The sequence below is a fragment of the Babylonia areolata genome, chromosome 7 (genome assembly GCF_041734735.1).
Source record: "Babylonia areolata isolate BAREFJ2019XMU chromosome 7, ASM4173473v1, whole genome shotgun sequence".
NCBI classification, from domain to species: Eukaryota; Metazoa; Mollusca; class Gastropoda; order Neogastropoda; family Buccinidae; genus Babylonia; species Babylonia areolata.
The window spans coordinates 55,271,125-55,283,499 of NC_134882.1; the positions used below are offsets into that span (position 1 = coordinate 55,271,125).

The 12,375-nt window shown below is 42.9% G+C and overlaps 1 protein-coding gene across 2 annotated transcripts in view; it reads left to right on the forward strand.

The window, feature by feature from the left end:
• Positions 1 to 450: 450 nt before the first annotated feature.
• Positions 451 to 12,375, forward strand: part of LOC143284327 (uncharacterized) — a 12,354-nt gene continuing 429 nt past the window's right edge. Inside the window, exons 1-3 of one of the 2 annotated variants that reach the window (XM_076591036.1) lie at positions 451 to 1,150; positions 1,339 to 1,872; positions 7,927 to 12,375. The exon at positions 7,927 to 12,375 is cut by the window's right edge and continues 429 nt beyond it. In XM_076591036.1, coding sequence (XP_076447151.1) covers positions 8,578 to 9,318 — 741 coding nt within the window. In that variant the 5' untranslated portion in view covers positions 451 to 1,150; positions 1,339 to 1,872; positions 7,927 to 8,577 and the 3' untranslated portion in view covers positions 9,319 to 12,375. Of the gene's footprint in view, positions 1,873 to 7,926 lie in introns of both variants that reach the window. The other variant, XM_076591035.1, reaches the window with a different exon arrangement.

Sequence of the window (12,375 nt, forward strand, 5' to 3'; positions counted from 1 at the left end):
TCCTACACCCCCCTCCCCCTCCACACACTCACACACACACACACACACACACACACACACACACACACACACACAGATATCTCCATCGCCCCCCACCCCCCCACCCCCCGCCCCCAACCCCGCCCCCACCGTTGCAAGCAACCCTCCACGCCAGTCCCCCCTTCCCTCACCCCCACCAACCTACCTACCACACACCCACCTACACGCCTCCTCATCTCTATCTCTACAGTCTATCAGCACCTCTTCAGTGCACGGTGTGGAACGTTTCGCTTCACACACAGGTGATTTATTTGTCTTGCAGTCGGCTCAGTGAAGGAACGAACACTCTCTGCAGAGTGGGGAGGAGGAGGGAGGGGAGGGGAGGGGAGAGCTAGGCAGGTAGGTAGGCAGGTAAGATCCGTCCGTCACTTGTTCACTTGGTTGGCTAGCTGGCTGAATGTCTGGCTCTCTCTCTCTCTTTCTCTCTCCTTATGGTTTGGTTCGTTCGTACCTGGCGAAGAGATTTCTCTGTGTTTTTCCTGGTACAAACGGTTTTGCAGTAATAATCGTGTGTGTGTGTGTACATAACTTCTTTTTTTTTCAGTGAGTCAAGTTAAAAGAAAAAGGTGGTGCTTTTGTTTAACGAGTTTCTCAACGCTTTTTTTTAAGTGCTTGTGTAACAAGAATTAATTATTTTTTGTCTGTTTGTTTATTTGTTGTTGTTTTTTTGTAGTTTCTCTACATAAAAAGTATTAACAGTGTTTTTGTGGGTTTCTCAACAAAAGAAAAACAAACAAGCCCTCCCCCCAAAAAAAGAACGCTTGTGTTGAAATATTCTATATCTGAGCGACGCAAGAAGACACATAATGAGGAACAAGTGATATCAATGCACGTTTGTTGATACACATATTCAACATCGAAGCATTGCCAGGGTTGATGTTCAACGTTTTTTGAAGCCTAAGTCTTCGTTCCAGTAACCTGTTTATGTGAAGAAAATACACCTTTGGCCCATTCAGTCTTATTCGACACCAGCTTAACTTTGATCGTAACTGTTGCAGACTTCTTATTTGTGTACATGGTAAAACACGAATTTTTTGTTGTGGTTTAGCCGTGGAGTGGAGTTTTCAAATGCACCATTGATTCGGTCAACTTCCTGCATACATCCTACCAGGTTTGATATATTACTGCTGTAAACTTTTTATTTGTATGCACGGAGTGAACGAGAATCGTTTTTATGCGGTCCTTGTGAGGTGTGGAGAAGTTTTAATACGCACCACTCACACGGTCGACTTTCCCACTTCATGACAGCTTTGAAAAATAGCTGTCGTAAACTTCGTTTTTTTCTTTGTGCACGAAAAGGTCAACAAGACTTTCCTTCAGGTCGGGGAATTGTTTTCGGTAACTCAGCTCCTATCGGATGAGGCTTATTTATACCACGTGTTGCATTATACATGATAGCGTATATGGATTTGGCCGAACGCAGTGACGCCTCCTACTAATACTGATACATGATACTGATACATGATCTTGCTCTAAGTGTGTTGTGAAATCAGTACAGAGTTGAAGCTGACACTGACAGGTCACATCATTTGGTCAGGCCAAGAACACGTTGCAACGAAATTTGCTTACGAGAGGTGTCTTTTGTCCAGTCCTTGTGGTTTATTTCTCGGCGCTGATCAGTCTATAAACCTCAGCAGTCGCTGAGTGTATGGACGTAAGATGGATAGACGTATTCAGTTCACAGGATGAGAATGGTGGCCAGATAATAATGAACTGTGTGTGTATGTATAAGTGAGTTAAGTGTGTGCTTTCCCTCCCATTTGTGGTGAAAATTCGGCTGCGGCTCAGATGACCGGGCATTGACTGGAGTACAGACGGTGTATTGTTTGTAAGGTGAGTGAGTGGATGTAGTTGTTTTCTAACCTTTTGTCTGTGTCTCTTTCTCTTGTCTGTTGTTCTTTCTTGCTCTTTGTCTCTGTCTCTGTCTGTCTGCCTGTCTCTGTCTGTCTGTCTGTCTATCTCTCTCTCACTCTGTCTCTCTCTCTCTCTCTCTCTCTCTCTCTCTGTCTCTCTCTCTCTCTCCATGCGCATTGATATATTGTTCACACTATTTGATTCATTATGTGATATTTGTGCAAGTGGCCCGCTCCTTAGTTATGGGCCGGAGGCCTAACAAATAAACTATTGTCTTGTCTCTCTCTGATTTTATTTATCTATAGATCTATCTGTCTATCTATCTTTCATTCTTTCTTTCTTCCCTCTCTTTGTACATGTGTATTTATCTGTCTATCTTATCGACAAGCACACACAAACACAGGCATATACACTCACTCACACACATGCGCGCGTGCGCACACACACACACACACACACACACATATATATATATATATATATATGTGTGTATGTGTGTGTGTGTGTGTGTGTACACGCATGCATGCGCGGAGGTATGCTTGGGATAAGATGTTGCGTGAACTGATACATACATACATACATACATACATACATACAGAGAGAGAGAGAGAGAGAGAGAGAGAGAGAGAGAGAGAGAGATTAATTGAGTCGCCAAGTAATACTGAACATGAATCACACACACACACACACACACACACACACACACACACACACACACACACACACAAACACACACACACACACACACACAAACACACACACACACACACACACACACACACACACACACACACACACACACACACACACACACCATTAGCACAGTATGGGAACAGCTTTCAATGTACATTAAGGACAGGATAATGTTCCCGTTCAGTTCCGACTCGGCTGAGCTGGCATGAGTGGTCGTTGTACCAGCACCGGCAGTGCCAGTGCTGTCAGCCAGTATTCCAATATATATATTCCCTTATACATTTTACCTAAATCCGGGTAGATAGAAGGGGGAGCTGGGGTTGCGAGGATGGGGGGTTGACGGAGGGGGGGAGGGGGAGGTGAGAGAGTTGGCAGAGGTGTGTGGGGCGGGGAGTATTTTATTTTCATGAATTCTAACTGAATAAAGCAAACATTGACCACGATCAGTTCTGCAAGTGGATGGACAGTCGTGTTGTTGTTGTTGTTGTATGTTGCTGGTGTGCTTATATATATATATATATATATATATATATATATATATATATATATATATATATATATATATATGTGTGTGTGTGTGTGTGTGTGTGTGTGTGTGTGTGTGTGTGTGTGTGTGTGTGCGTAGATAGAGAGAGAATTGAATTTGAATTAATGGTTTATTTATATAGGCCATTGCCCCTCATGAAAGGGTGTCAAAAAAAAACCCCATAAAATTGAGAAGAAGAAAAAAACATAAACAAGACAAATATCATACTTTGTCAAGCAATATACACTTAGCTAAGTAGTACACAGCAAATAAATAACACACGCATATCTAACTGAACTCAGTAAAGTTATACACGTGTCATCAGAAGTGGCACGAGCTTAATAAATTAATTTTACGACGTAAAAGTGGATCGAAGCCTAAACGCTTTGTACAGATAAACTGAGAAATTTCTGATAGTTTGTTCCATGTGTAGATGCCATAAGTAGCGATAATCTAAACTGACTAGGGAGCTGAAAAAAAATCCAATGGTATGTATTGTAAGTCATACATGACAGGACAGGATAAAACAAAGTGCACTCCATTTTCCTTCCGTTTCTCATAAAGTGGACATAATAAATCAGATTCATTCTGTAATTTATAACGGAGAGAGACAGACAGACAGACAGACAGAGACAGAGAGACATTGATAGACAGACACACAGACAGACAGACAGAGCAGACGTTATTTAGCGTATTTGGATCAGTTAGTAAACTTGGTTTTTCCTTGAAACTGAAACCGAAACGGGTTGTTATCGTTATTGTTATTGTCGTTCTTGTTGTTGTTGTTGTTGTTGTTGCTGTTGTTGTTGTTGTGTGTGTGTGTGTGTGTGTGTGTGTGTGTGTGTGTGTGTGTGTGTGTGTGTACTATTTCATTCAACTGAAAAACCCGGCATTTATTCCGTCGTTTGGGAAAAAAAATTCTCCTTTGTTTCAGTTACTTGGAAAAAAAAAATCTTCCGTTATTTCAGTCATTTTGAAAACTCCTCTATTCTTTCAGTGAGTTGGGGGGAAAAATCTCTCTATTCTTTCAGTGAGTTGGGGGAAAAATCTCTCGTTCTCGCAATCATTTGGAAAAAATTCCTTCGTCTTTTCTGTAACTTAGAAAACATTTTATGTTGTTTCCATCACTTCTATGGAAAATCCTCCGTTATTTCAGTCACTTGAATGTATTCTCCGTTATCTTAGTCACTTGGTAAAATATTTCGTTGTTTTAGTCATTTGGGAAAAAAATTCCGTTACATCAGTCACTTGGAAATATTATCCATTATTTCGGTTGACTAGAAAAGTCCTCCGTCCTCTCAATCAGTAGAAAAAAATCTTCTTCTTTTTTCAGTTACTTTGAAAAGTCCCCCATTCCTCCTTAGAAAAAGTCCTATAGTTCTTTCAGTCACTTGGGGGAAAAGTCCTATAGTTCTTTCAGTCACTTGGGGAAAAGTCCTATAGTTCTTTCAGTCACTTGGGGGAAAAGTCCTATAGTTCTTTCAGTCACTTGGGGAAAAGTCCTATAGTTCTTTCAGTCACTTGGGGAAAAGTCCTATAGTTCTTTCAGTCACTTGGGGAAAAGTCCTATAGTTCTTTCAGTCACTTGGGGAAAAGTCCTATAGTTCTTTCAGTCACTTGGGGAAAAAAGATCCTCCGTTTGTTTAGTCACTTGAAAAAATTCCCCGTTCTTTCAGTTACTCGGAAAAGTTCACCATTATTTCAGTCATTTATGAAAGTCCTCCGTTATTTCAGTCATTTGGAAAAGTCCTCCGTTATTTCAATCACTTGGAAAAAAAACAAAAAAAAACCGTTCTCTCAGTCAGACTGAAAATTCTTCATTCCTACCCTTTCTCACTTTCTGGAAAAGTCGATCTCCATTTCTCAGATGACTGAAAAGGCCTCCAGTGTTTCAGGGGTCAATACTGAGTGTTTCAGGGGTCACGACTGACCATAATCATTTTATAAGTGAATCGATGGGCGCAATAGTCGAATAGTTAAAGCAATGGACTTTTAATCCGGTATCTCGGTAACGCCGCCTGGTGAGTAAGAGATTTTTCCGATCTGCCAGGTCAACATAATTATATTACGTGCAGACCTGCTTGTGCGTGAATCCCCGTCGAGTGTGTACACAAGCAGAAGATCAAACACGCACGCTAATCCATGGCAGCGTTCGGTGAGTTATGGGAACAAGAACACATCCTCCATGCACACCCCCGAAAACGGAGTATGGTTGCCTACATGACAGGTAGAAACGGTCATACGCGTAAAAGCCCACTCGTGTACATACGAGTGAACGTGGGAGTTGCAGCAGGCGAACGAAGAAGAAGAGGAAGCTATGTGAATCCGATCAACAGCAGAGTGTTGACAACTTGGACAACACAAAGTGGCCTTTTTGTGCAAGGGCTGGGGAGGGTTCGGCTGGGAGTCAAGGGTGTGGGGTCTTTTTTTTTGTCTTTTTTTTTTTTTTTCTTTTTTTTTGCTGTTGTTGTTTGTTTGTTTGCTTGACTTTGGGTGTGTGTGTTTTTTTGGGGGTTTGTGTGGGTTGGTTTGTTGTTGTTTTGTGTGTGTGTGTGTGTGTGTGTGTGTGTGTGTGTGTGTGTGTGTGTGTTTTGTTTGTTTTTTGTTTTTTTTGGGGGGGTTGTTTTATTTTTGTTTTGTGTTTTGTTGTTGTTGTTTTATATGCAGCTCAGCGTTTGTCGTCTTTCGATTGGGTGTGGGGGAAGGATAGGGGGTGGGGGGGGGGTCATTGTAAGGCGAGTTGGAGAGCGGGAAGGAGAATTGGTTTTTTATGCTGTAGGGTTTGCACATAAAACCCCTTTCTTCTTCTTCTTCTTCTACTTCTGTAGTTCGGGATTCTTCATGTTGTGGAGGTTGAGGTGAAATCCTTTAAATTCTGGTCGTGAAATTTGCCATGCATTTTGCATGGGGTGTAACGCTGCATCCGAGAAAAAAATGCGTTAATTTGTCATAAAAAAAAAATGGAAAGAAAAAAAAGGTCATGTGCAACCCGGACGGACAAAGACGCAGGCACACACACACACACACACGCGCGCGCGCACGTGCGCGCAGACAAAACACGCACGCTAGAGAGTCCTGGGAAATATGCAGAGAAGGAACAAAGTTTGGGGTGTTGGGTGGTTGTGGTGTGTGGTGTGAGTGTGTGTGTGTGTGTGATGGGGTTGGGGGTGCGTGCGTGGTGTAGGTGGTTCTGGAGGAGGTGTGGATGTGTGGGTGTGTGGTCAGGCCATGCAGTAGGGTGGGTCATGTATCATGAGATGTTTCTTTTGCGGTGCATACTGTGTTGTACGGATAATGTTTTTACTGTGGTTTTTAGTTCACGTTGTCTAGTCTTCTTCCTTCTCTTTTTCTTTGTCTTTTTTGTGTTGTTTTTGTGTTGGTTTGTGTGTGGAGGTTAGGTTAATCCTATTTACATCCCGACACTCCCACATTATGCAACTGTATACCTCATCCAGAAAATCTAATATGTCATAAAAAAAGAGAGGATCTACGTCATGGACCACTCAACGGACAAAGACCAGGCGCAACAACACAACAAACACACACACACACACACACACACACACACACACACACACACACACACACACACACACACACACACACCACACGCTCACTGATATGTCCGTGCTGTGAAATATGCAAGGAAAGAAAACAACTCTTCGGCCGTGTGTGTGTGTGTGTGTGTGTGTGTGTGTGTGTGTGTGTGTGTTTGTGTGTGATGTGTGTGTGTGTGTATGTGTGTGTGTGTGTGTGTGTGTGTGTGTGTGTGTGTGTGTTTGTGTGTGATGTGTGTGTGTGTGTGTGTGTGTATGTGTGTGTGTGCATGTGTGTGTGTGTGTGTGTATGTGTGTGTGTGTGATGTGTGTGTGTGTGTATGTGTGTGTGTATGTGTGTGTGTGTGTGTGTGTATGTGTGTGTGTGTGTGTGTGTGTGTGTGTGTGTGTGTGTGTGGTCATGCCATCATATCTGTATCATTAACGTATTTTCCTCTGTCCTGCATTTCATGTTTGTTCACGATATGTTTTCATCGGGTTTTTTTAGTTCACGTTGTTCAAGTGCATGTGCATCCTTTGATCTTTTTTGTCTTTTGTGTGTGTGTGTGTGTGTGTCTGTTTATATTCAGATTTTACACCACCACCACCACCACCACAACAACAACAACAACTACTACTACTACTACTACTACACATGATAATCATAATAGCGATAATAATAATAAAGCTGCTGGTACGTCTGCAGCTACGACCACTCAACGCGTTTTATATGAATGCATACACATGAGGGAAAAAAATCAGAAATACGTAAAATATAACACATCCACATAATACGCACAATTAACCCTGTTACTGCTGTGACACGTGTTCCCCTCAGTGAAGAGCTGTTGCTTTAGTTGCTTTGCTTTGAGAAGATTGAGTTCATAATGATAATAATAATAATATTAATGTACACTATTACTGTTATAATAATAATAATTATTATTATTATTATTATCAATAGAAATTATAACAGTAATAGTGTACATTTATATACCGCCCTTTAAAGTTCATGGTGTCGGTCACCATTCATTATCTTAGAGTTTGAATCCTTTCTTCTTGGAACTGCTTCACGTTTGATCAGTGAAATCAATTACACAACTTAACAGCTCACGAGATATTGCTCTCACACTTCAAATTCAAGCCTTACTGATTTTATTTCACCAGACTCCAGCAGTCAAGGGGTTAAAGATAACAGCTACACAACAACTAAACAACAACAAAAACAACAACAACAAGAAAACTGTCAAAATGAAACTTCTTTCTTTTGTTCAACAGGTCTTACATCGGGCATCACAGGTCACGTTGCAGGACGTTCCCTCAGGCTGCCACTGTCCTGTGGACACATCTGTGGAAGAACCTCAACGTCATCAACCACTCCTTCCAGAGACTCTCACTCTCACTCTCCCTCTCTCGCTCTCTCTAGCCACCTGATGATCGACAGCAAGACATCACTACCCGGACAATTCTGCCGCGCGACCAGACAGAGAAAAAACACAAAAGCACTCAACATCAGCGAGAAATAAGAAAAGGATCTCACTTCTGTCGTATTCATCTGAAATGTCGAAAAGAACGTATCATTGAAGGCATAAATTTAATCACAAACACCACAGGACCCTGCCCAAAGTCAAAAGAGAGAGGGAAAAAAATCTTGCCGTTGGGGGACCGCCAGACTGTTGAGGGATATGCCCCTAGCCCCCAAAAGTACCTCATCATCGTCACATGACGCAAAAAGAAAACCCACCTAAACTTTCACCACAGGGATAAAAACAAAACAAACAAACAAACAAAAAATATCCTGCCTAATCCACAGACTTCTTCTCAGGGAAATGCCAATGCCAAGAAGACCCCACAATCACCACCACCACTGCAGCAAGACCTCAGCACCATCATCACCACTATGAAGACCTCAGCACCATCATCACCACTATGAAGCAGCAGCAGCAGTGTCTGAGCAGCAGCACAGCCACAACCACCACCACAGCCACCACCACCACAGCCACCACCACCACCACCACCACCACCACCACCATGTCGACTTCCAGCAACAGGCCCTGCTGGATGCTAGAACAGGAAGGAGACCCCGGCACGGAAATCAAGTCCGGGGAGCTCTACCTGCTGAGCTCTCCAGTGGACCTCGACTTTGACGCCGACGCCGAAGACCCCACCAGCACCCCGGGGAGCAGGAGGAGGAAGCTGGCCTCGCGCTACCCGGTCCACGTCAAGGTGTACCGCTCCTCCTTCGACCACTACGCCGTGCTGAGCGCCAGCCTCCGCGCGCCGGCCACCTACCTCAACCTCCGCACGTGCAACTGTCGACCCCTGTCGGGGTCAAGGTCATCGGGGTCAAGGTCGTCGGGGTTTTCGGGGGGGTCGACGGCTTCGGGCGCCGGCAGGATGACTGCCTTCAGGGTGGAGCTTGGAGGCGGGGAGGGTCAGGTCATGTACTTCGAGGTCGGTCTTGCCAGCAAGGACGAGGGGGGAGGTGGACGTGGAGGTGGAGGAGGGGTGGAGGAGTGGGTGAGGGCCTTCCAGGGGGTGGTGACGCCCTCCTCCCCGGGCTCCATCTCCCCCACCCTCAGCCCCGTCATCCCCCGCAACCCCATCATGCCCATGCTGCAGGAATCGGTGGAGGAGGAGGAAGAGGAGGAGATCAGAGGACTTGTGTAGAAAGACTCAGTGCCTGATCAGCACGTGTGGGTTATGCGTAGGTCGGACATCTGTGGGACCTGGTTTTCTTTTCTTTTTCTTTTTTTTTTCTGTTAAACGCAGATGTAGTGTGGAGTATATGGATTAGTTCGCATTCTGTGACGCCTCCTTGAAACTGAAACTAAATGATTAAAGAGTGGGTGGGGGAGAGAGAGTGAGAGAGATGGAAATGGAGAGACAGAGAGGGGGCGGGGGGAGTGAGATCGTGTGTGTGTGTGTGTGTGTGTGTGTGTGTGTGTGTGTGTGTGTGTGTGTGTGTGACAGACAGATACAGACAGAAAGACTGAGAAACAGACTGATAAACGGCCGGGGAAAGAGACAGACTGACAGTGAGACAGAGACAGAGAAAAGGCCGAGAGATGGATCGACAGACCAACAGACAGACATACAGGTACACACAAACATACAGATAAAGAGATTGGTGAAAGAAAGAAAGAGGGATGGGTGAGGGAAAAAAAGAGGAAAGAAGAGAGAGAGAGAGAGAGAGAGAGAGAGAGAGAGAGAGAGAGAGAGGTTAAAAGATACATACATAGAGAGTTTGGTTAAAGGACGAAAAATAGTCAAAACAAAACGGAGAGACCGACTACATGTCTTATTAATGGTTCAACAGTATCGAACGCAAGATAAAAACAAGTCGAATATCCCTCACCAAGTTAAAAGCTTCCTCATATAGATACATTATTCATCGTTTACAACGGTCATCACCAGCGCGAAGTCGACCAGACTGAAACTGACGAACATGTCCCTGGACCCCTTCACAACAGCCAAGGTTGTCGTCAGTCTCTGCTGACAGCTGTCCATCACAGTGATGAAAGTGACACCAGCACTCGATCACTTGCGCTCGTCTGGGGCCACGGTCAGAAGTATGACGATGAGGCCGCATCTGTTTTTTGAGTGACAGTTTTGTGTGGACACATTGACGTCAGTTGTAGTGAAAAGGTGGTGGGTGTGTGGGTGAGGAGGAGGAGGGGAAGACGGAATTAAGGGGATGGGTGAGGAAGAGCTTGATAGATTCCTTCTTCAGCTGTGTTGCGTTTTGTTTTGATGGTGTGGTGGTTTTTTTGGTGGTTGTTTTTCACGTTGTTATAAACATGTTGTCAGTCTCACTGCTTTGATTGACAAGTCTCGGTTGTTTTGGCAGTGTGGGGGAGTTGGTATGTGTTGTACGGAATTCCAAGGTTTTTGTGCTGTGTGTGTGTGTGTGTGTGTGTGTGTGTGTGTGTGTGTGTGTGTGTGTGTGTGTGTGTGTGTGTGTGTGTGTGTGTGTGTGACACAAATTCAGCAAAAATACCTTTCAAATACTATTAAACCCAGTCAGCTGATACTGGAAGACAAACTAGTTAAAATGTTTGTTTATAACTGCTGCCAAAAACGTCATAGCACAGATTACCAGTTCAATTTCTTGTTCTATATTTTATTTCATTTTATTTTATTGTTTTTATATCATCTTATTTTGTTGTTGTTTTTTATTTTATTGTTCTTACCTTTTTTGTGTGTGTGTTCTGTGTGACTATATATGCGTGTTTTTTAAACCTTGTTAAGATTCAACTGACAGTTGAAATTGATTCTGATTCTGATTCAATACAAATAGATAGATAAATAGATGGACAGATAGACTAATAAATTGATGGACAGATAGACTAGTTGATTAATTGATTTATTGATGGACAGATAGATAGACTGATAGATAAATAAAGACAGAGAAGGCTGAATTTTTTAATGCAACGCTGAACACAGACACAGAGAGAGTTCATCCAAACTGTTCTCAATTTTACATATGAAATTTGTATATTGTTCATTTTGTAGTTTTGTAGGTTTGCTATGTTTATAAACATGTCGTCAACATACACAATCTTATGTATATTTTCTATCTTTTCCAAGTCTAACGGCAATGTCTTTTCTTACAACATTGTAATCGGGAGTGTGAACGTTTTAATATCATTTACGTAATATCATAAGTTTTGTACTTTTCCATTCATTCATTCATTCATTCATTCATTCTTCGTTGATTTTATCTCCTTATTCACTTCATCACTCACTCAGTCACTTACGTCGTCATCGTTGATTTCTTCAGCACAAATCCAAATGCCCCAATGCCTACTGCATGTTGCACAACAGCCACTGCATAGCAATTTTGCATGTTGCACAATAGCCACTGCATAGCAGTTTTGCATGTTGCACAACAGCCACTGCATAGCAGTTTTGCATGTTGCACAACAGCCACTGCATAGCAATTTTGCATGTTGCACAACAGCCACTGCATAGCAATTTTACATGTTGCACAATAGCCACTGCATAGCAATTCTGCATGTTGCACAATAGCCACTGCATAGCAATTCTGCATGTTCGTTTGCTGACCTGCGTGCTGTTCTTCAAGGAAAACACGGTTTGCACATTTCAGTTCGCAAAGCAATTTGTCACATATGTAGTGTAGCACAGTATAGTGTAGTGTAGTATAGTACTGTTTTGTCATATTGTGTTACTGTGTTGTTGGGTTTCCGCTCCTTTTGGAAAGCTTTCGGAATTTGATTTTGTATTGATTAATTTCATCTCTTTAAATGTGTACTGTCTTCAGTGAGCTGGTCTCAACAGCAGAGTCAAGTTACGGGACCGAATTAAGTTGAAGTATCAGCTTAAATCCGATATACCACATTTAAAAAACAACAGAAAAACAAAAAAAAGGAGAAATCAGGTAGATAAATTCCTCCTCCTCCTCCTCCTCCTCCTCTTCCTCTTTCTCCCTGCGGATCCTGGTATTCCACTTTTTTTTCTTTTTTTTTTAATGTTGTTCTCCTTCCTTCTTTCTCCTCCTGTTCTCCTTACCCTCTTCCTTCTTCTATTAGTTCTTGGCCATGTTGTTGTGGTTGTTGTGGTTGTTCTTCTTCTTCCTCTTCCTCCTCCTCCTTCTCTTCCTCCTCCTCCCCCTCCTCTCCTATTTGTTTTCAATAAGGCCGTGAATAAAAGTTTATATACACAGCAGCAAAGGGCAAAACCAACCAGAGTTTATAACTGTTGCTA